Source organism: Cavia porcellus, unplaced genomic scaffold (genome assembly GCF_034190915.1).
Source record: "Cavia porcellus strain 051 isolate PalLab524CR breed Dunkin Hartley unplaced genomic scaffold, mCavPor4.1 scaffold_24, whole genome shotgun sequence".
Lineage (NCBI taxonomy): Eukaryota > Metazoa > Chordata > Mammalia > Rodentia > Caviidae > Cavia > Cavia porcellus.
In genome coordinates this window covers 39,071,443-39,095,082 of record NW_026947507.1, presented here as the reverse complement: position 1 = coordinate 39,095,082, position 23,640 = coordinate 39,071,443, and the positions used below count along the sequence as shown (strand labels likewise).

General features: G+C 51.5%; 1 protein-coding gene across 2 annotated transcripts in view; it reads right to left on the bottom strand.

The window, feature by feature from the left end:
* Dpysl2 (dihydropyrimidinase like 2) overlaps positions 1–23,640 on the bottom strand; it is a 119,340-nt gene that overhangs the window by 43,019 nt on the left and 52,681 nt on the right. Inside the window, exons 1-3 of one of the 2 annotated variants that reach the window (XM_063234904.1) lie at positions 15,466–15,789; positions 12,229–12,317; positions 10,419–10,603 (exon numbers count right to left, since the gene is read on the bottom strand). In XM_063234904.1, the coding sequence (XP_063090974.1) occupies positions 10,419–10,603; positions 12,229–12,317; positions 15,466–15,504 (313 nt within the window). In that variant the 5' untranslated portion in view covers positions 15,505–15,789. Of the gene's footprint in view, positions 1–10,418; positions 10,604–12,228; positions 12,318–15,465; positions 15,790–23,640 lie in introns of those variants that run through there. The other variant, XM_063234903.1, reaches the window with a different exon arrangement.

Genomic DNA, 23,640 nt, shown 5'->3' with positions numbered 1-23,640 from the left:
TGATTAAAATTACATGAGGCTCTGAGTGGCTTTCTAAGAAGAAACTCGGGTGTGATTGGTGGCCCCTGTAATCCTAGCACTCTGATAGGCTGAGGCAGGAGGATCATAAATTGGAGCCCAGCCTGGGCAACTTAGTGAGACCCTGTCCCAAAATTAAAAACAAAAACACGTGGGGACGTAGTTCAACGCAAAAAGACCTGGGCTCAATGACCAGAAAAAAAGGAAGAAAGAAAAAGAAGGAAGGAAGGAAGGAAGGAAGGAAGGAAGGAAGGAAGGAAAGAAAGAAGGAAGTTAGGAAGGAAGGAAGTTAGGAAGGAGCGAGCTGAGCTGGCACACCCACTCAGCCTTGCATTGTGACGCTCTGTGCCATCTTCTGATGCAGCCAGCAGGTCCTCACCAGAGGCTGACACCACGCTCCCAGAACTGTGAGCCAAATAAACTTCCTTTCTTAATAAATTACCCTGCCCGCGGAAATCAGTTGTGAGAAGAAAAAGTGAGTCATGACAAGGACTCTCCAATAGACAGAAACTGAGTGGTGGAGACAGCGTCTCTCTGAACCTCATGGACAGCAACAATCCCCACCACCACCACCCCTGCCAAAAAACAGCATTTCAGAGTCACAGTGAACATCTGGACTGACTGTGAAGACGGAGAATGAGAAAAGAGATGGATGATAAACAAGAGTCAATCATCACAAAATAAATACTTCAACCTTCAAATATTCCAAAACAAACTTCAGATATCCCAGGTGCCAGGTATCATCAGGAAAGCTTTGACTGGGCAGACGATCCCTCCCCTCTACAAATGTAACCTGTCTGAGCTCGGTCACCTCCACCACCCCCGCCCTCCCAGTGACCCCACCAGGCAATAAACAGAAAAGCTCCTGACAACAGAGAAAACAAAGACCAGCATGGGGCAGCCTGCCCGGATTCCATGAAGATGGGTCCCAGAGAAAAGCAAGGCCCCAGATTCTTTCCATTACGCCTCCTTTGTCCCTGAGAGAATCTTTGGATTATCTCCACCAGGCAGAACAACAGTTCCAACCCCGAGACACTGATTTCCCTGTCTCAGTCCCTCCTCAAAAAAAGAGAAGAAGCCATGTGTCTAGGGAGTTTCCTATCCAAAATCAGGGAGAAAGGCTGGGCTCATGGCCACACCACAGTGACCCCCAGGAAATGAGGAATGAGGAGACCCAAGCAAGGACAAAGAGACGCTGGAAGTGACCTGCATGATGGAAATTGGCTCAGTCTGGCCCAGTGTGAAAAGGGGCCCCGGCCACCCAGAAAGAGACTGCGTTCAGCTGACAGCCGGTGGCATCCATCACTCCTCCCCATCGCTCTCCAAACGCCCCTCTCGGACGCAGGGGACATCTAGGTCATGGCACTGAGCTTCTGCTGGAAGAGCAGGGACTCTCGACAGGCCACGGTCACAGTGAACCTCACCCTGGGGGGTGCAGCCTCTGTGTGCAGAGCTGATTCTGCTCGCCAGTGAGCTGCAGTACAGAATAAACAACTTCCCAGCCAGGAAAGAAGCCTGCAATGTGCCTGACAACAGAAAAGGCGCGTGGCCAGCTCAAGCTGGCCAGGACCAGGCAGAGACCAGCACTTTCATCTCGGAGGGGTCCATGCAGTCCCCTGGGATGACGCCATACGACAGGAAGCCCCAGTTCACGGCGTTCCCAGCATCCTGCAGGCTCTCCCAAGCCCCCTCCCTGAGTGTCAGGCCCTAGATGACTAAGTACTTCCTTGCCCAAAACACCCACTGGGCAGGAAGCTGTCACCAAGGCTGCCTGAGGAATGACCCTGGGTGACAGAATGCTCGACAAGAGATGGAAACCACCTCGAAGCCCTGCAAGGAGCCAGGCACCATGCAGCACAACAGGCCTGCAGTGAATTCCCTTGGGGGCACAGAAGCCAAATCTGGCCAGCTATTCACTTGATGAGCTGTTTCCTGGTGGCACTGCCTGACATCTGCCCAGCCAGAGGTGTTGTCAAGGAAACTTAGGCCCCAAAATGATCCAGAGATCACTGGGGGACAGGGAGATCAAAAGTGACTTTTTTATTATTTTGCAGTTGTTTTTCATTTTGTGTTCATAACATGCACTTCTTTTCATGGCTTGGAAACAAAACAAGCCTTGAGCACTCTCTCGTAACCCACCCGGAATGAGACAGGGTGTGATCAACTACTTCCTTGGCATGGGAGACATGAACCGATGATCATTAGGTTGGAGAGATCGAGGCTAGACAGATGATCAGAAGAATGATAGACAATAGATAATCGATAAACTAGACAGATGAGTGTTTAAGTAGAGATGACAGGCAATTCATATAGTTATACCTGATATTCAGATACACATCAATATAGAGCTTATGTACTTATAATATATATGAATATACACTAGATTAGACAGTAGAGTGCACGTTTGTCTCCTAAAACTCCTTATGTTGAAATCTTAGCCCCCAAGAGGAGGGAATTAGGACATGGGTGCCTTGGGAGGTAATTAGGTCCCAAGGTGGAGCCCCCTGGAATGGGATTATCTATCGGGTGACCCCTGGCCCCACATGCCATGGAGGACACAGTGAGAAGATGGCCCTCTGGGATCCAGACAGCGGGTCTTCACCAGACCCCAAATCTGTTGGTTCTTTGCCCTTGGACTTCCCCAAATCCAAAACAATGAGCAATTAATTTCTGTGGTTTACAAACTGCCCTGTGTGCGGTATGTTGCTAAAACACCCCAAACAAACAAACCCAGTAGAGATTAGACAGGCTGAACAGATTAAGCAGATGAAAGAGACCGGTCACATGCATGCCAAAAGTGTCCCGATGTTCAGTTTTAAATGGTGAGGCACAAAAAAACCTCACTTACTCTGTCTATACCCTAGTAGATATAGAGATCATCATCTGAAGACATAATGGGAGGACCCTGTTCAAACAGAAAGCTCTGGAGAGGGCAAACAAACTTGGGGTCTGATCCTCGGGGCTCTCCTGCTGTGTTCCGGGGCTCTCCTGCTGTGTGTGTGGGGGGGAGCAGTGAATGCCCCCCAGCGTGAGAGAGGGGCTGGGACAGATCTGAGTGAACACTGACTGCCCCCAGATTCCACGATTCTATGTTATTACCAGAATCTTTTGATTTCTTCCTCACAAGCTCCCCACAAGGAAGGCCTGCAGTCCTGCCCTATCATTAGAGGGGGATTAGGTCATAAACATCGCTGATTCAACCAAAAGACAGCAGGGTTTGCTCCAGGAACTAGCACAGCAGGTGGCCTGCGGGACCAGGGACAGCGGTCTGCACTCCGGCACCTCCCACCCCACCATCAGTCACACCCGCTGAGTCCTAACCCCTGCCCCATGGGGGATGAGCCAGGCAAAGTGCCCAGGACAGAATGGAAAGAGAAGGTTCCATTCAGTGACAGCTCTCCCAGCCCCACCCTGCTTCCTAAGTTTCCAGGGGATACTGCGCTACCAAACCCACCCAAGCCCAGGTCCCAGCACACCCCTTGGTCAAGAGGACAGGATGGGGCATAGAAGAGGCACAGGGGGTACCTCTGGCTTTGGTAACCTCAACTCGTGCCCACTCAGGTTCACCGGAAGTCCAGCTGTGAGCACAAGCTCTCAGCCCCAGGGTTCTTCACCCCAGCTGTCACTCAGCACCTCTCAGAATGACCAATGCCAGGCCCACCCAGGACCAGGGGCCAGAGTCTCGGCGTTTACGTTTTGTTGAAACACCCAGGGGACTCAACCAGACAGTCATGGTTTTTAATGCCTGCCCAAGCGCCTCACACAATTCCCTTTCCCTGGAAGGAGCTCCTGCTACACCCTCTCTGTCATTAGGGGACGGTTGGTCGCATTCAGAGAGAGCTGCCTCCCAGACGGGTTAACCAGAAAGAACGCTAACTTCTACTCCGGGTAATCCCCCTTATCATTAACCTTGGCAGTTAGGGCTGGCTAGGAACAAGGAATTTGAATAAATGGCTGCAGCCAGCAAGAGCTGCAAGTCAGACAGGGCCCTCAAAAAGCAGTGAAATAAATAAGCGATCTCTCTCTCTTTCTGTCTCTCTGTCTCTGTCTCTCTCTGTCTTTCCATCTCTCTCTCTCTCCCTTGGCACTGAGGATTGAACCTAAGGACTGCAGAGTTACTCTCCCAGCCCTTTATTCGTTTACTTACTTACTTATTTCAGTTTTGAGAAAGGGTCTCACTAAAGTCGTCTAAGCAAAACTCAAATTTGCACCAGTTCTGCTTCAGTCTCTCAAGGTGGTAGGATTGCAGGCATGCGCCAGCACCCCTGGTGATAAATAAATGATCACTCCTTAAGGAACAGAAATGTCTGCCCAAAGAAGACAAAGTGGGGAAACAGGGAAAGGATCCTTCCTGGGGTGATATGGAGCTGGAGCCATGGACGGTCCCTTTCCCTTTAACCTCCGAAGCCCTTAACAAAGCACAGCAGCGGGGAGGCGAACTTTATGGGAGAGCACCTGCCTAGCAGGTGAGGCTCTGGGTTCCCTCCCTGGCGTCACAAAACAAATAAATAAAATGTAGGGTGGGAAGCTTAGCAAATCAAAGCAAAGCAGCCCAAGGCCGACACAGGGGAACCGAAACCCATCCTCAGGTCCCTAGCTCCTGCCCTGAGCAGGTATTAAACAAAACCACAGATCACTCAAGGTCAGCAGCTTTCCCAAGTGACTAAGCGGGGCTGCCCCGCTTACTAAACTCAGTGTCCTCTATAGCTCTGCACGGATGCTGGCCAGGACGTGCACGGAAGGTCAGCCTTGGAGGGCGTGGAGGGAAGAGGGGGTTTCCATGGTCTCCTCCCCCAGACCCAAGGACGCTGCAGGGCCAGCAGCTGCCACAAGCAGGAGACAGCTCGCCCACGGAGGCCACTGGAACAGCGCGGTCTGTGTGAGTCCTGCCTGCCAGGTGGGGGGCCCGAGTCAGCGGCGCATGACAAAGGACAGAGTTACAGCAGGCAGGAGGAGTGGAGCCACCAAGGGAGCCAGGCCAGGAGGACACAGATGTCTCAAGACATGATGCCGCCACTGCACCTCGCAGGACACCCGCCAGCTTGTGGTAGGTGGCACAATGTCTGTGAGAGGAAGCTGAGGCTTGCACAGGACCCCATCCCCATGGCCCACCCGGCTGGATAAACAGGCCCAACACAGCAACCCACTCTGGGAGAAAGCACTTTGTGCAGTGCGCATGCTGGCCCTCGGGAAAGAGCTGCTGTATCTTAGGAGGCCTCCTCTCTACTCCGTACCTCCACTCTACACAGCACCTGTGATCCGGGATCAGCCCACCCTATGCCACCGGTGGACAGAATCTTTCAGCCCAGCTGCTCAATGCTGGGATTCACACAATGACATGGGAGCTACCGGAAGCACTTGTGTCCTTAGGCGAAACATGTGACCCCATCAGCAGAGGAGACCGGAGGAGGGGCAGAGAGAAAGCCCTCAGGGGCAGCCCAGCGCTGAACGTGGCTTTAGAATCGCCAGACCACAGGCAGATTCTGCGGCCTCGACTTCAGTCCTGGACTTGGAAACTTCAGTCTGATGTGGCTGAGTGTTTTCGTAAACACCCTGGAAGCCTAGTCAAAAGAAGGTTGCAAAGGGAGTAATCAAAGTATCAGTGACAGACACATTCACAGGACAGCGTGTGTGTTCACACACATGTGCCTGTCGCGACTGCAAGGACCCCACACGCCACGTGGGTTAAAAAAAAATGACAGCAGCATTCCCAAGCCACGTCCCCTTAGGAGGCCTCTGGCTCCTTCTCTGGGGCTCTTCCTCCACAGTGAAGCTCACAAAACAGCTGAGGCCTCCACCATCACTGAGGTAGGCAGGAAACCAAGTCTTATTCCGTCAGTCAGTCAGACAGTGATCAACCCTAGGCACTCAAGGAGTGCCTCCTTGTGTTGGGGCACAATTATGGTGTAAGACCACATTCATCAAATAGCAACTTACAGGAATTTCATAGAGAGCAATGAGAAGCCTCTAACCAAGTTTCTGCTGAATTCAACTGACCTTGACAGTGTCTGCAGCCCAGCTGCATAGCTCTGATAGGCCCTGAGTCAGAGTAGTTGTCTACACTTTCAGGCACCCTGGGCTGGTCCAGGACACCTTTAACTCTGCTCACCCTGTAAGGGGCCCTTCCCTTGTCCCCAGAATGTTTCTATGTTATGATAAAATTCCTTTTTCAACAAATCTGTTCAAGACTAGCCTGCTTGTCAAAAAATGACTCCATGCATGTAACCAATTGTGTGAGGTTTCATCACTAGCTTTGTACCTCCCACTTCTAAATGCTACATAAACTCTGTAAAAGCAGGGTTGATGCCTTTGGGAACTATCCTGCAACAGTCTGTATTCGGCTGGTGGAAAAATTAAATACTGCCTTCTTATCTCTTTGGCACAATGAATCTTCCTTTCAATTGGACTTGGAAATTCTCCCACAACACTAGCAGTGAGGTATTGCTCAGGGCATGGGGCAAGAGGAGTGCACAAAAATGAACAGACAGAGAGGAGATGGAACCGCAGTACGAGGCTGTGTGACACAGAGCCAGTGGAATAAAAGTCTAGCATTTGCCAAAGTGCAGAGAAAGGGGCTAGGAGCCATGTACACTAAGCCACCTCAGCCCTGAGGATTCACACTGGCAGAGGAGAGACCTGTGTCTCCCAGTCCCACCCTGGCTGAGGTGAGAATGTTGGGCAAGGCTGAGGCTGCAGGCCTGGTGCAGAGCTCTTGACACTGGTGCTGTGTAGAGCTCTGACACTTGGACTGCAAGCAAGAAGACACTGGTCCAAGCAAGAAGGAGTCACTGAAAGGTCTAGGGAAGGAGTGACGTGGGTGCAGCTGCCTGGAGAAAGTTACGAGTACAAAGGCCAACACTACCCAGGGGATGCGGCCAGCCTCTGCAGGGGGAGCCAGCAAAGGGCGGAACTGGAAGATGCAAAGGAACAGGCAAGAGAGGCAACACAGAGACAAAATCCACTAGGTGAGTTGTAGAAAAGTGGGGTCATGTGGCCTGAGGTCTTAGCCAGCACCACATGGGCAGCGCTTCCAGACGGCCCTGGCGATGCAAGGGCAAAGGCAAAGAGAGGGCGTCGGCCTGGGCACACAGGTATGACCAAAATATATGGCAAAACTAAAATTCTTAAACGTATTGCAGCAAAAGGCCAACTGCTGCTAATCCCTCTCAGAAAATGACCCCTTCTTCCTTCAAACACACTTCTCCCACCATTCTTGTGCTTTCTGAAGCAGCTCTAGAAGTCCTCTTTCGTGACTGTCTTGAACTGCATTGTGGCTGCCTCCATGTCTTGAAAGGATTCAAAATGTTCACCTTTCATGGTCATTTTGACTTTGGGGAAGAGCCAGAAGTCGCATGGTGCCAGGTCCAGTAGATAAGACAGATGAGGACCCACCATGGTGTTTTTTACTTGGCAGAAGCTGCCATAAACATCTTGAATCAATTCAGGATGTAGAGGCAATCATGCAAAGGATGACTTCCAGAAGGGCTTCAGAAAATGGCAAAGATGATGTCATGCGCATGTTCAAAGCCAAAAGGAATATTTTTAAGGGAATTAATGGCAAGACGTCTTTTGCTGTCACCAATTTTTTTTCTTTAAACATTTGCCATAATTTTGATCACGCCTCCTAAGCAGGATCAATAAAGAAGAGGCACAACCCGGGAGCTGCACCCTGAGCTGCGACAGATCTGGAATCTGGGAGCAGGGGCTGCTTCTGAAGACCCACCCCATCTCTGCTACAGGGAGCCACCGGGGGAGCTCCTGGGGCTCCACACCTCAGGATGGCAGAAATGACATTCAGGGCAGTGGGTCCTGGTCCCTGGGGTCCCCTGAGAGCAATACAGTCGGCCCTCTGTACCCACGGGTACAGCTAACCACGGATCTACAATATTTTTATAAAACCTTGTTTCTTTACTGAACATATGCAGGCCTTTTTCCTGTCACTACTACAGTCAGGATGACCGCTTTGCCATATTCTTCATCTTACCACAGGTCCAACTCACAGTCACTGTTCAAACTTGCTCCACACTGATGCTAAACACCATCTCACTCAAGAACCAGACGGAGATGTTCCCTCAGCTACATCTTAAAAGAACTGGCAAGACTCTGGCTTGGACACCACAGAGAAACCAAAGGAGAAAGAAAGTAAAAGCGAGTCTCTTCTCAAATTTCCTGTACTCACCAAGTGCCTAGAGCGGGCAAGAGTTTCAGAGAAGCATCAGTTAAGATGCACAGGTTCCCCCAAACACCATTCTCTACTTGTCAGAGACTACAGAACATTGATGACCCCTCCCCCGTGACACTGGAACACCGGACGTGCCTGGAGGACCCATGGTCTCTGCAATTGCCCAGGTGAGGCCATCAGCAGACAGGACCTCCTTCCTCTGGCTTGGTGGGGAGAGAAGAGCACCAGAGTGTCATAGAAAAAGCAGACGTCCATATGAGATACAGTGACAGTGACTACATCTGTGTGCTTCCTACGGGCCAACACCATACCATGCAGGCACAGTCCAGCTGATGACAATCTTCCCCTTCTGCAGCTGAGGCACTGGAATGAAGGTGGCAGAGCCAGAGATGCTGGGGTTGGGGCTACGGGAGTGTACCACGACTGTCACCCCCATTCCTAGGCATACGGGGTAAATACCAGCAAGGACTGCCTTTACCTCTGACCTGAGTCTGCCCCTTGGCAAAAGGGAAATCACTGTTCCCCTGCTTTCTGGGAGCTCTGGGATCCTAACGCCCATCATCTTTTCCCCAAACACCACCTCCACCACCTCCACGACCCCTAGGCCAGTCTGGCACCCACAGGCTTCAGCAGGAGCCTCTGCTCACCCATCCCCACAGGGAAAGGGCAAAGCACATCCCCCAGGTCTCTCACAATGCCCCATTGTGCAGCATTTGGGGACAGGCTCTGTCGGCGGCAACAGGATTTTCTGCTGCTGATGTGCCATCTTTTCTCAGCTGCATTCTGCTCCACGAGCAGTGCCACATCAGACAGAAAGGAGCCTGTAGCCCTGTGCCCCAAGAAACACACAGCCAACGAGGGCACTGCCGAGGACCCACCTGCCAGGGCAGGTGACTCAGCCTGGAGACCCAGAAAGATGAGAAGGAAGAGAACAGAAGGTCTTTACACCAACGTGCTTCAAGTGCTTATTTCCACAGTGGCACATTAGGTTTGAACTTGAACCCATTCAAAACACCCTAAGCATTTCTCCCTGGTTTCAGTATGCATGAAGGAAACATCCTAGTCGCATCGCAGGCAGGTCATATGGAAGTTGCATTAAATTCTTCCCCTTCTCGAGGCCCCCTGGTTTGTATAGCAAGCTCCAGCCGCTCGCTCACTTGAAGCAAAGCAGAAGGACTGCCCACATGCAGAAAAGAGAAAAACGTCCTGATTTTCCTCGTTTGCTCACTCCACCAGCTCTGCTCACTCCCATTCTCCGAGTCTGCCCATTTAATCCCCTCCTTGGCAGCCTGGCAGGCTGCATCACAGAGCCACCTCAAATGCCATCACATTCTGCCTGAGCAGGCAGGACAGCCGGTGGAAGGGACTCACTCCCCTTCCTGAGGCTCTGCCCACAGGGCCATCTGCTCCTATTCTGGGCTCCCTGGGCCAGTGCAGGCCTCACTGGACGCCCCTTGTCCCTGCAAGGAGGGGTCTATTGCACGCATGGGAAGAAGCCTGGCCTGAAGCTCAAGGCAGGTGCGAAGAGCCAAGAGGCACAAGCAGAAGCCCCAGGGAGGAGAAACCCATTCGTGGGAGCTCCCAAGGGACAGGGCCCTTCCGTAGCTGCCAGCACTAGGTTCAGGAGCAAAACCTCTCCTGTTTTTGGTGCATCACTAGTGAGGAGGTAAGAATTCCTGGTGCAGATGAGCCTCCAGGGTTCAGAGAAGTGAAGTGACCTGCCCAAGGTCACACAGAAGTGTACTGAACTCAGAGAGGGAGAGAAAGGCAGTCATGGAAGTGCACAGGCAAGAACTCTAGCTCTGAACTACACCCCAATCCCAGGAATTATTTTTTAAAAGAGCAAAATCAAATATTTAGGAGCAAAATTTCAAAAATACTGGCTTTGAAGATGCCTCCCCATGCTGTGCTTTCCCAAGCAAGTCACATTCGTGAGTCACAGAAGACCAAACACCTCCCAGAAGAAAACACAAGAAGCTGGTCTTCTTATCCTCACAAGATTCCCCAGAACTGGGTTCTCATGCTGAACTGCAGAACTCAGTGTTTGACCAGAAGTAAAGATAAGGAGATTACACAAATTACTAACCCATCCAAACCCTTATTTAACTGGCCAAGCCACTGCCAAGGCATCAACCCTCGGAACAAAGCATCAACCACTACAGATTCATTTTTGCACGCCACAGTTCCTTATCAGCATGAGGACAGTGAAATTCCTTACTGATCATGGTGGTCCCCCCGGCCAGGGCTGCTTTGGTGCCCTGAAAGAAGTCATCAGCAGACGTCATCCCCTGGTCGGGCATCTGGAACCGAGTGTGGACATCAATTCCTCCAGGGATCACCATTCTGGAGTGGGCCTCGATGGTCTTCACCCCTCCTGGCACGATGAGGTTTTCTCCTATTTGCCTAAGCAAACAAAGGGGGAGAGAAAAGCAGTCAAGGAAGTGCACAGTCAAACAGGACCTGTCAGCTGTCCTTGCAAAGCAGCAACCTACCTCCACTATATGCCACAGACTTCTCCAATTATAATTCCTCCAAGAAGCATTCCCCACCTCTCATCCTCAAATAAGAGGGGACGCCAAGCAAAACTCACATAGGGTATCAGGGTTCAATGGATGAAGCCCAGGCCCAGGGATATTTAAATAAAATGTCTTTCAACCTTCTTCTAGCGAACACCATTCAGCTAATTATCCTGCATCGATTTGCTGCAGATCTGTCTGCATTTTCCAAATATTCAATTTCACCACAGTCTTTCCCCTCAAGAGAATAGGAGAAAGAGTGGAGGTGAAAGTGGCAGTAGAACAAAATAAGGTGGAGGAAAAAGTGAACAGGATAATTTTGACAATTCCAAAACAAGGAAGCAGGTGCCCACAAGGGAGACAATGAAAGCAGAGGAAAAAAAACAAAACTATTCATCACAGTGGGGAATGGGATTTATTTCTAAGCTTTGACAAGTATTTTTACTACATCATTATACCAATTTTTCAAAAATAAAATTAATCGGTGAGGAACTGATAAAAGTCCCAAGACAAATGACAGAGCAAGCCTGTCCTGCCCCCTGCCAGGCCACATCAGATCAGATCGTGCTGTGTTACAATTGGGGGCAGAAATAAGAATGTCATGGCACTAGAAGAGTCCAGAGCCGAGACTGTCACCGGGAAACACACATGGAGAACACATTAAATGTGGAAATGTTAAAACCTATTTTAGGATCATAAATCAGGGTGTGAGCATCTAGGCAACAGCCAAGAACCCTCCAGCTTTCCACTCCTCCCAACTGGTCTGCTGCTAGCACTTGATGAATACTGCTAATTTAAAAGATGTCACTGGCTGCAGTGTTCGCCTGCATCAGATGTGCCGTTTCTCTAGAGCCCGAGAGCTGTCCCAGTAAGAGGAGCTGGGGACACTGGTATACACTCAGCTCCTTTCAACCCCCCAGGTTCCAACCCTCCCCAAACTCATAACAGCTCTGCTGTTTCTCCTCCGTAACATACACAATAAACACAGGGACAGCCTTATTTGTGCTGGTTGCCACTTGAAGAATGAAACCTAAAATCCTCCCCCCCGGGGATTAGGCCATAGTTTGTCTGTGTTACTTGGCAATTAACTTGGAATACTTCTGTGGTTCCTCCTACTTAGGACTTAATCAGGCCCCTTCTGATTAAGAAAGCAGATGAGCTGTCTCCATAGAAGAGGCTGTGTTTGTGTCTTCTGATGGGGCAATCCAGCCAAACAATCACATTCTAGAGAAACCTTTAGAATATTCAACATATCACAAATCAAGTATTTGAGCTGGTGACAAGAAGTTATTGTGTCACCTCTGCTAAAAATAGTACATTGCACAATCCACAGTGCAGTGGGTAGGCATGAATTGTGACCATGAAGCCCCTAAATCTGATTTCTCAAATTCATCAATTGTCACCCATCAAAATGGGCTCACAGCAGCATCTAAACTGGGCACTCTGAGTCAGGAAAGTAGCTACAGCTCCGAACACCGCAGGTCAGATTTGTACATAATGAGTTACACTTACTTGATCAGCCCATCCTCCATGTATATGTCTGCATAGAAGGACTGGTCATCATTAACTATTTTACCGCCTTTGATCAGAAGACGATCACTCTGAAACAAAGAGGCAGGAAGGAAGGTTACAGTGCATAGCTGACACATGAGAAACACAGTGCTAAGAAAACTGAGGTGAAGGTACATTTTTACTAAAGTAATGGTCCCAATGCGCCAATATTGGGACGGTTCAGTAATACAAGGGAACCCAGATGTAGCAACCTGTTCTCATCCTGCAGCTGTGAACTTTCTCTTTCTATTAGGCCTTAGATCTGAAAGCAAAATAAAGGGGCAAGGCTCACTGCAGAGCAGGGAAAACACTTCAGATAAAGAAGACAATACTCTTTAAATGACTTTTGGCTAAACTTCATTTAAAAAAAAACACACATGTAGGAAAGTCACAGTTTGGCAAGGTTCATGTGTGGAAAAACTGACCACAGCCTGTTGTCATGGGATTTGCTACACAAACACACTTAGTTCCACCATAATGAGGTTCCAAGACCATACGTCCCTTTATATTTGCATTTATCTTTGGGTTAAGTCATAGCAAGTGTATCCAGGTTGAGAAGCACTAGAAAAACCATACCATTTTTAACTAACCGATTAAGAAAAAAGGTACAGTTTTATCAAGAAGTAGGTAAGATGGTAAATTTAAAATCTAACACCATTGTAGACTGATGGACTTAACTGATGATATTTGTGCAAAAAAAAAAAAAAAAAAAAAGAAAAGAAAAGAAAAGAAAAGGCTGCATATTTAGGCCAAGAATGTAACAGAAATGCTACGCTCTGACTCACACTGATCCCAAATGCTGTACTCTTGTTGAAATGGAATGTGAACACTGCGTGTTCAAAATATGCACCTGTACTATTTCAAACTGCATTTACGTTTCAGGGGCTGGGCCATGCATGTATGCACTGCCCTTTAAACATGCAACACGTTTCAAAGGGCAGTGTTCATCTTGACAATACTAACTCCAACATTCAGTAACAATATTTTCAGCAAGGGCTATTTATAGTTCACAGAAAACTGTAGAAGCCTCTAAAATATATAAAGCTGCTAGACAGCAAAAGGGAAAATGCACTGACATTTAAACCCAAACAGCTAGGTTTAGGAAATTATGTCAGCTCTGCTATATTGAAAAAAACAAGTCATTTTAATTCTGGACACTGTAGTTTTTCATGTTGATGTTGACATTGGAAAGTCAAGTGGAAATAGTCAACGATTCCTGCACCTGTATGTGTTTAATGTAAAGACTTTACCAAATCCCGCAGGATGCATTGCGCCCATAGCAGGCTCACAACAAACTTGGGAGGTGGATGGAACAGGATTCTTACTGCCACAGGGGAACTGAGGCTGGGAGAGGAAGCCCAGGGTGATCCCAACCCCTCTCTCAGACCCGGTGCTTCAATAACATGGGAGATAAGGAGATGCCCTCTGCTGTAACACCTGCCCCCCCCCTGCCTTCTGCACCGAAAATCCCCAAGGCAGCATCACACCCAGGAAAAAGCCAAACAGCACAGTCCAGCTTACTCCAGCGCCTTCTAGAAGGCTTCTTACATAACAGGCTGGCATGGCGGGCGGGGGGGAGGGAGGGAAATCATGTATAGGTCCTAGGATAATGCAACAGATTTTTTGTTTTAATGGTGGAGGAGAGGCGCTATTTTAAAAAAAAAAAATCGATCTTGTTGATGGTTTGCCTAATTTTCTTTTCCCTTCCCATCCTGTTAAAACGAAACTGCCCCGTTCATTCAAGAAGACAGCAAATTATGTTTGCTTGCAGGAAATCTGCTCCCCACCCCCACCCCCCAGACTGCCTCCAACGCAGGGAGCACAGAATGCTGGGTCTCCCGTGCCCAGCCCTTTAGGATCTGGATGTTTTGCCTTCCGGGAAAAAGCTGGTACCCACCCTTGCTACAGAACAACCCTATCCATCTGAGCACACGCCCCTCCCTGGTGCATTCGTTCCCACATCTCTCCTGCGGATGGGTGTGTCCCCGTGAGCGGAGGGCCGAGGCCAAAGACACAGCCCAGACGAGCGCGCCCTCAAATCCAGCCCTAAAATACATCTTGACTGCTAGGGAGACTCTTTCGTGTCTGCATCGGCCCTGGGTTCCACCCTGGAACCAGCTGGCCGGCGGCGACTGCACAGCGTTATATAACAATGAATTCCCTGCCGTTCCTCCCTCCCTGGAATTCAATTAGGGGATGGACTGAATAGGACCTGCGCGGTTTTTCCAGGAAAAGATGGAGAAAGGATGGGGAAGCATAACCGGTGGCGCGCTCTGAAGCATCCCGAATTCACCGCACGGACGTCTCCCCGTGGTGCAAACACTAACAATGCCAGGCCCCAGAACGGCGGCACCTCGGGCCGCTGCGATCATTGTCTGCCGGGCCATCTGCTCCACGCGGCGCGCTGCGCACTCAGCTCCCGAGCCCCGCTCGCCGTGGTCTCCAGCGCCCAACGCCCAGCCGCTTTTGTATGCGCCAACGAGGACGCCTCCTTGGCAGCAGAAGGGACCGAAAAGACGCCTGAAAGCGAGCCCTTCTCTGGGCTTGGCCTCAGACCAACGGGCGAGAGTCCCCAGAGGGGGCACCAAAAACCTGTCTGTGGTCAACAAAAAAGCCCAGCCCTCCCCCTCTGCACATCCCCGCGCCTCCGCTCCCTTCGCCTGGGCACATCATCCCGATACACCGTGCCCTTCTTCGCATCCGCGCTGTCACTATGCCCGCGGGCTGCACCCGATCCGTCTCGCAAGGAGTTGGGGAAGGCTCCAGAAAGCCCCCGACGGCGGGGCGGAAGGCGCACGGAGGATCCCTCCCCCAGCAGACCATCGCGGCCGCAGGAGCCCGGCCTCGCCTCCCGGAGCGAGGTCTCCGAGCCCAGCCCTGCGTGTGCTATGTGGCCTCCATTTGCTCGCGCCCCGCAGGCCGGCACTGCAGCACCGCGCGCCGACAATAAAGGATGCAGCGGATCTGGCGCGCTCCCCAAGGCCACTCCGCGCACCCGCGCTCCGATTTTAATGACTTGCAAATTACACGCCTTATAATTTTTTCTTATTGCGCCCCCTCCATCATCATCATCACCATCGCCTTCGTCTTCCACAGAAAATTAAAAAGTTGGTTCCACTCCCCCCCCCAAAAAAATCCCATAGATATTCTGTGCTACAAAAGGCTTAGCGAACGCAGATTCCCCATGTACAAACTCACCGTGATGCGCGGAATATTTTTCTTCCCCTGATAAGACATCTCTCTCCGGGGAGAAAATTAATTTCAAGGGGACAGCTTTAAGGCCAAAAAAAAAAAAAAAATTGCTGCGAAGGAGACTTGGTTGGGATTTTTGTTTTGTTTTTGATTTTCTGGCAGGACTAAAAAAAGGTCCAATTGCCTCGGTGGTCTTGCTAGTAGCAGATTTCAGGAATGTAAGGGATGAATGCAATCCTCTGTCTCTCTTTCTTCCTCTCCTCCAAACACAGCCCCGGCTAGGGCGGAAAAAAAAAAGGGAAAGAGACAGAGGGAGAGAGAACAGGAGGGAAGGGGGTGGAAATAAACTACAGCAATAAAAGCCTCGGTTCAAGTTGGCCACCGCGGCGCATGCGCCGCCAGCCACTCCCTTTCCTCCCAGGCAAGAGCCATCCGTTTCGAGAGAGTCGCCCACTGATTGGCCACCATCGTAGGATATGCAAATGAGGCCGGTGGGGCGGGGCGCGGCGGCCGAGCGCGGCAGGCTGCAGTGTGCGGTCGGGGGCGGCGGTCGGTGCGTGCTCCCGAGCCGGGTGCGCGCCTTTCGCGCCCTTTCTTTGGGGCTTGGCGGCGGGGATCTGGACTGGCAGCGGCCCCAGAGGCTTCATCTGCAACGCGGGGACAATGGACGGGTGGTCGTTCGGACGTGGGGGAGGGGGCGCAACCCGAAGACGGAGGGGCTTCGGGGCAGCCCGCGCGCGCACGCCCGCCGCGCGCCAATCCGCGGAGGCCGCCGCTGCGCCCCGCGTGGGGTGACTGCGCCGAGCCAATGGCTTCGCTGGCGGCGAGCGCGCGACTGCGCCGCAGCCTCCGCCCTGCACCGCCGGGGGGCGGGGACGGAGCGGCCCCGGGCCCGGAGCGTGCAGCCTGCAGTGGGAAGCGGGGCCGGGGCAGCGGAACATCCGCGGGGCCCGCCGGGAACCGCCCTTTGTGCCCACAGGACACAAGGACCGGGTAGGGGAGTGCGGGCTGCCGAGGCCAGGAGCCCCTAGCCCTGGGCCTTACACTGGCTCCTTAGCAACCACGCCCACCTGGACCCCCTGGGGCGCTGGATGAGGGACGCACCCCGCTGGTGCTGCAGAGCCGTGGGGAGACGCTGCGGGGCTTCCCGCGCCTGTGGAGACTCGGGCTCTACGGTGCTGAGACTGCTACACCGCAGGGTTAAGCAGAAAGTGAGGAGACGCTGCGAAAAAGCAAGAGCAACAAACAGCAATGCCGCAAAACAGGGAAACTAAGTCTTGTAGAAACCTTCAGATCCAGTTAAAACCACGACAGGCCTGCCTCCCTAGTAGGGTCTTAGTAGTCACCCTTAAACGGCATTCAAGGCCTCCCGGAGTGACCCTAGGGATTGAACCTTAACTTGCCACTCAGTCGTACAGTGATGCTCTTCACATCCATGTGGGGGGAAAGAACTTGTCCAGTGGATCCCCACGGGGTACAAGGACTAAAACCTCTGCACCGGCTGGCTTGGTGGCTTCTGTGCTTGCGATCAAACAATGCAAACAATCCTTACCTAGTCGAGGCCACCTCGTTGGTGCTGAGGTGGGGACTGGAGTAATTGGCTACACCTGGCCAGCAAAGATTAGCCAGATAAATACAGAACTCCCTGGAACTCCCTGGGCCCTGCCTCTTGGTGACTGCACTTGGTTCCCCTGGCCACGAGGGGAGATGTGAAATTCACCCTAAAGTCCCCACAGGGAGCTTGGCCTCTTCCAATCCATTCCACTTGGACTTGGTTCTACGTCTGGGAAAGAACAGAGGAACGCTTCCTCTCCACGTGTCTGAGGGGGGCTGATATCCCCAAGTATTTGGTATCAGCTACTACTAGTTAAGACTCAGAGTACAAGGGGAAGAAGTTGGCAAGACAGTAAATAATGTTTCCAATTAATTTAAAACACAATGGTCCCTAATCGTATTGTTTGCATACACTCTTGTTATTCTTTCCTGATCCTGATTTGTTCCCCATCTTGATAGATTTAAATATATCTTATTTGCCATGGAATACTTTGTTGATAAAAGCTCCCAAGAGCTTTTGGTGATTATCTTTGTCAGTTTTATCTCTAAAGTCATTGATAGATGGTTCTTCATAGATAATTGACATTTCTCCGCATAAATACCCAGAAATACAAGGTTTAAATTGATTTGTCTGCTCTGTCTGGAGCTGGAGAGTACTTGGCATGCAGAAGGTACAAACGAATAGTTTTAATTGACCAAGAAAAATAACTGCATTCTGCATACCTTACTGTATATACAACCCAGTACAATACAGAAAAATAAAAGGCCATGGGAAAGAATCGTCCACTCCCTCTCCTCTGATAGACTAGTTACTATAAATTATGTCTTTTTAAATCCTAAAAAAAGCACTCAGTGAGAATTTCCTGTGAAGTGGCAAATCATCTGGGAACCTGATATTCAAACCTATTCTCAATGTGACCTTTCTGAATGTTTAAACATTAAAGGGTGCCAGGCTGGGAACAGCTAGGCAGACTGTTTCACATTCAACGCTCCTTTCCAAGCCCCTCACCCCACACAGAGAAGGACATGGTAGCTGAATGAGAGGGTCCTTCTTGAGGCAGCAATACCACCCTTGCTCTGGGGTTCTGAGGGCCCAGGAGCAGGCTGTAACCAAGTGCCTGCTCAGTGTGACTCCAGTTTTTGTCCCTGGACTCCACCCCAGCCCTGTGCTCAGTGGATCTTGTGGCCATCTGCAGTCAGAGCAGACCTCACTGCCTGTAAAATGCCCTGGGACTTTCTTCTCAAGCCCAGCTGACCTGTCAGCTGTCTAGGAATTCTGCCCCCTGGTCTTGGGTGCTCCTTGCCTGTCTCCTTCTACTCCCATCATGGTTCTTTGTTTCTTTATTCAGATCCAGACTCCAGCTTGGTGTATCCCACCCATGGTCCCCAGGCCACCTGTGGCCCCAGAGCACCAGCACAAACACAGCCTTTAACATGATTATGTCATTTTTAATGATATTTCTCATGACTTGTTGTATGGTCCTCAAGTTTGAGTGTCATAGCCCATGTTCATGATCCCAGCTCCTGGGAAGTGAGGCGCCTCTGTTCTGGAAGCTGAGAGCCAGCACTCCTCTTGCCACCAGCACCCTGCCCAGCCACAGCAGGCAGCCTGGACCTCTAGTGTCTGAGGAAACGCTGCCATAATGGTACCAGGACAAAGCTTCCCGCAGGTCACCACTTTGATAAGTTTTGATGCAAAAAATCCCCAAGTCAGGCTCCTGCTGGGCTGGGTCCATTGCTTCACACTTCACTCTTCCTCCTTGGCAGATCAGCGCCTCCTCCCAACTCCTGAAACTGCAAGGTTCCTGCCACTGTGATACCACATGGACAGGGGAAGCAGCCACTCCCAAAGTGAGCCCTGGGCGGGGGGGGGGGGGGGGGGGGACACAGCATCTCTAGAAACTCTGTCTGAGCCCCGGTTTCTGAAACTGTTTTCTCCTTCCCGCTCCCTTTCTCCTCCTTTTTTTCGGTACTGGGATTTAACCAGGAGCACCCTACCAAGTGCTCTACCAATGAGTTTCAGCCAGCTTGCTTTATTTTATGGAGACAGCACCCAAGCAGGCCTCAAATTTGTGATCTGCCTCAGTCCCCCGAGGAGCCAGGATTCCATACCTGCACCACATGCTCCTGTTACTCCTTATGCACACCCGTGCTCTGTTCCACCTCGGCCTGTTATACCACCTGCACCATGCAACTAACCGCTACACCGTGCCTTGGCAAGAGCTATTCTCCTTTTTTGCAAGGTCTGAGCTCTCACACAGTAAGAATACTTTCCAAAGTCTTTCTCCTTTCTTATCCTTCTAAATCAGCAGGACCAGGGGTCAAAAACACCTGTCCATAGACAGATGGAGGAATGGTAACACCCAATTGGGATTTTTTTTTTTTAATACTAGCATTTTAACCCAGGACCTTCACACAGAGCTACATGCACAGTACCTTGTTCATTTGTTTTGAGACAGGCTCTAAATTGCCCAGGCTGGACTCAAACTTGTGATCCTCCTGACTCAGCCTCCCTGAGTGCCAGGACTGAGGTATGAGCACTGCACCCAGTGCAAATCAGGATTTGTAACATGCCTGCATTACACAGCCTGCTGGGAAATGAGGACCAGGAGCTGCAGACCAAAACCCTGGCGCCCTGGGGAGCTGGGCTGCTTTCGGTTCCTCAGCGTCTGCCTGATATGAGTTGTGTCCCCGGCCAGCCCACCAGGCTTGGTTTCATCTTCCCCTTTGGGAAGCTGCAGTGACCATTTCTGCTTCTGAGGCACCCATGTTTCTGCGGGGTGCGACACTGAGAACACTGCAGTGAGTGACTCCCAAACATAAACTGCTGACAGGAAGGTCAGAGCCCGGCACTGCCAAGGAGACGGAGCCAAAGACGCCTGGGCTGCAGTCAGCCGCCAAGGGCCAAGGCTGTGCCGTGGCCTGCCGAGAAGGCGCAGTGGCCAGGAAAAGGTGCTGCTCTTTGCCAGAACCCAAGGGCAGGAGGACTAGGACACCTCTCCATGCGGGTGGCATCAAGCACTCAGCCGCTTCTGGAGCTTGTGGCCCTACAGGGACAGCAGGGACTGGTGACTGCATCTGCTGGCTGGCGGCTCCCGTGGCCATGTCCTTTCTTGGGGTGGCCGCCAGGGAGTGTGTGCAGTGCAGACCTCCCTGCCCCCGGCCTCTTTGCTGGAGTTGGGCAGACTGGACTATCTCTGAGATCCTGCGGCTGTTCTCTTCCGCCAGGAGGCTCATCATCCGTGCAAATCCACCTGGCATCCAGGCATTCCACACCTTGCCGCCCCTCCTCTGAGAGGCTACAGATTTTTCTGGGGTCTCTGAGCCCTCTGCAGCCCCTGGGTACCTGGCCAGGCCGGCCTTTCTCAGGCCCGCCCCCTGGTGGCCCGTGAGGATTGTACACGAGGTCCACACTGGTCCAGGAGTCCTGGATTCCACCCCACCAGCACAGGGCAAGCGACCCAGTGTTCCCAGACCTCCTGTCTGTCCGTGTGTGGCCCCTGTCCAGCCCCCATCTTCGTCTGCTGTCTCTACTGGGTAGGCCCAGAACTGTTGCTTGGCACTGAGCCCCAGCCCCAGCCTGCCCCACCCTTCCCTCTGAAGGAGGAAGCTACAAAAACATGAACCAGAAGAAAGGTTTCTGCCCCTGCCCTGCGCTTCCTCCGGTGCCCAGAGTGCCATGTGGCCTGCTCTTTCCCCGAGGGAACATTTTGCAAAAGGAGACAAATACTGTTGCTGTCATTCAGCATGTCTCCCTTGCGGTGCAGCCCTACCTGGTGAAACTCTGCTCTGGAGTAGTAAGGAAGAACCAGGCTTCATGCGCACCTGCTCTGATCCAGCAGGTTCCCAGGGCTTCCACCACGTCTTCCTGGCTGAGGGTGTGGCTCCAAGACAGCTTGCTAGCTCCAAAATCAATTATCCATCAGACGTGGTAGTATCTGCCTGGCATCCCAGCACTTTGAGAGGCCAAAACAGGAGGACCCAATGTTTCAGCCCAGCCTGGGCAGCTTAGCAACTTGACAAGAAAAAGCTTGGGGATGTAGCTCAGCGTCAAGGCCCTAGGTTCAGTCTCCAGTAACTCACACACACACACACACACACACACACACACACACACGTGGCCTAGGCCCTCATGTCACTAGGACAAGGAGAGATCAAAGGCACCATGCTGCCTCCTGGCTACAAAGAGCTCAGAGTTTCAGCCAGGCAGCTCCCTGGTAAGATGGGAACTGTTAATCAGGTCAGATCCAGCCATGCCAACCTGTGTGGCACTTCCACCCCAGCCCTGCTTCAGGACACCACAGTCCTCATCCAGGCCTTGCACTGGGGACCATGGCCCTCATCTCCTCTTCGCCCCCAAGCCCGTTTCAGGGAAGCCACAGCCACTGTGTCCACCCTGTCTCTTATCTCAGCCTGCGCTCCCAATAGTCCTGGTCATGTGTGAATGGTTTTTTGTGTCCTTGGTGTTTTCAGCCTGGCTCCGCCCCTTAGTGCAAAGCCCCTGAGGATCCTGGTTCCCATTTCACTCAGAAAACAGATGAGTGCGCACAAGATGGTGGAATCAGAGCACACCCCTCGGGTTCCTCCTGTTACCTCCAGCCACAGTCTCACACCTCCTTGCTGTTGTCCCAGCCGGCCCTGATCCTGACTCAGCCCAGATAGTTGTTTGCTTCTTTGTTTTCTTTGCTTTACTGAGGATTGACCCCAGGGCCTTTGCTCTGAGCTACATTCCCAAGCATTTATTATGTTTTATTTTGAGATAGAATCTCTCTAAGTTACCAAGTTGCCAAGCTACTAAGGCAGAACTCAAATTTGTGGTCCTCCTGCCTCAGCCTCCCAGAATGCTGAGATTCCAGGCCTGTACCAGCAAGCTCAGCTCATGCTGAGGTGTCACAATGCCAGATGTTGAGAATTTGCATCACTGAATAAGGTGCTGAGCATAGGTTCTCGGGCCCAGGCAGTCCTGCCCATTCCTTGGCCACTGGGCCAATCCCTCTGAAGCTTGGGCTAAGTGTTCACAAAGCCCAGTGCTGCCTGGGTGTCAGGGCCAGGAGCTAGGACTGGGCTTCTCCTTCCCAGTCATACTACAGGCTTGTGCTCCACCACCTCCAGAACAAAAGTGCATACTCATTGGGGGGCCCTTACCAGAATCTGCTTCCACTGCACAGAGAAACAGAGTCGGGGCAACCCAGGGAATGCAGGGTTCAACGAGCTCAACCCTGATTAAAAGAATCAGCCATGAATGCTGCTCCTTCACTCAGGAGCACCCAGTAGCTTAGAGGCTCTTGTCCTCTAGAGGACTCTGTGGGGCAGTTTATTAGCTGAAGCTGTGAACTGTCACTAGGCCATGTGGGTGCGGGAAAGATTTCATAAAATTCCAACCAGGTGTGGTGTCACATGCCTGTTAGCCCTGCCTCTGGGAGGCTGAGACAAGAGGATCACAAGATCAAGCCCAGACCCTGTCTCAAAATAAAAAAATAAGAAAGTGCTGGGGTTGTAGATCGGTGTGAAGACCTTAGGATCAATCTCCAGGACTACAAAAAAAAAAAAAAATTAACAGAACTCTGAATTTCCCCTAAGCATATTGATCTTTCCTCCCTTCTTTGCTGCCCACCACTGTTTGCTAGTGAGCAACTGTCCCCATACACCCCAAGGACGAGAGGAGCGCTCAGAGCGCCTCACCGGGCTCTTCCTGTGGCACAGCAGCCACAGGCTGATGCCACCGAGGGCTGTCCCAGCTCTGGAGAGGCCATGCTTCTCCACCCTAGGCCGGGCAGGGGCCTTCCACTGCAGACTGTCCTCAGGCCACACTCCTAAGCACACCCAGGACCCCCCAAGGAAGAGAGTGGGACCCTCGCTGAGACACAAACCAGATACGAAGTGGAAAATGGATAGGTAACTACTGCTGGGAGCCAGCTGTCTCTCACTTGTGGGCCTTTACACAATACTCTACCTCAAAGGGCAATGTTGAACTAAGACCCAGGGCAGTGAAAGGGCTCTGAGAGACTGCACACACGTCCACGGAGCTTAGAGCTCCCCTGTTCCCTAAGGAAATTAGTCAGAAAGCCACTTTAAGGTAAAGGAACACTGAGAGGAAGAGTGTAATCCTGTGGGCTGGGAGTAATGCCCTTCACCTCTTCCCCTCTCCATTCTCAGCCCCTGCCTCACATCATCACCACATTCCCAGATGGATGGATGGATGGATGGATGGATGGATGGATGGATGGATGATGGGTGGATGGATGGATGGATATATGGGTGGGTGGGTGGGTGGATGGAAGAATGGGTAGATGAGCCAGGCACAGCATATGCCTGTAATCCCAGCACTCAGGAGGCTGAGGTATAAAATTGCTGCAAGTTCAACGCCAGCCTGGGCTACAAAGTGAGTTCAAGGTCAGTCTGAATGGCATAGAAAAACCTTGTCTCAAAAAAAAGAATGGATGAATGATGGATAGATGGGTGGGTAGATGAATGGATGAATGGACGGATAATAACTGGATGGGTGGGTGGGGTGGATCAACAGGTGATGGATGTGTTCATCCATCTGGGTGGATGAACGAGTGAATGGATGGATATGTGGGTAGATGGATGAGTGGATGGGAGATGTGTAGATGGGTGCATGGATAG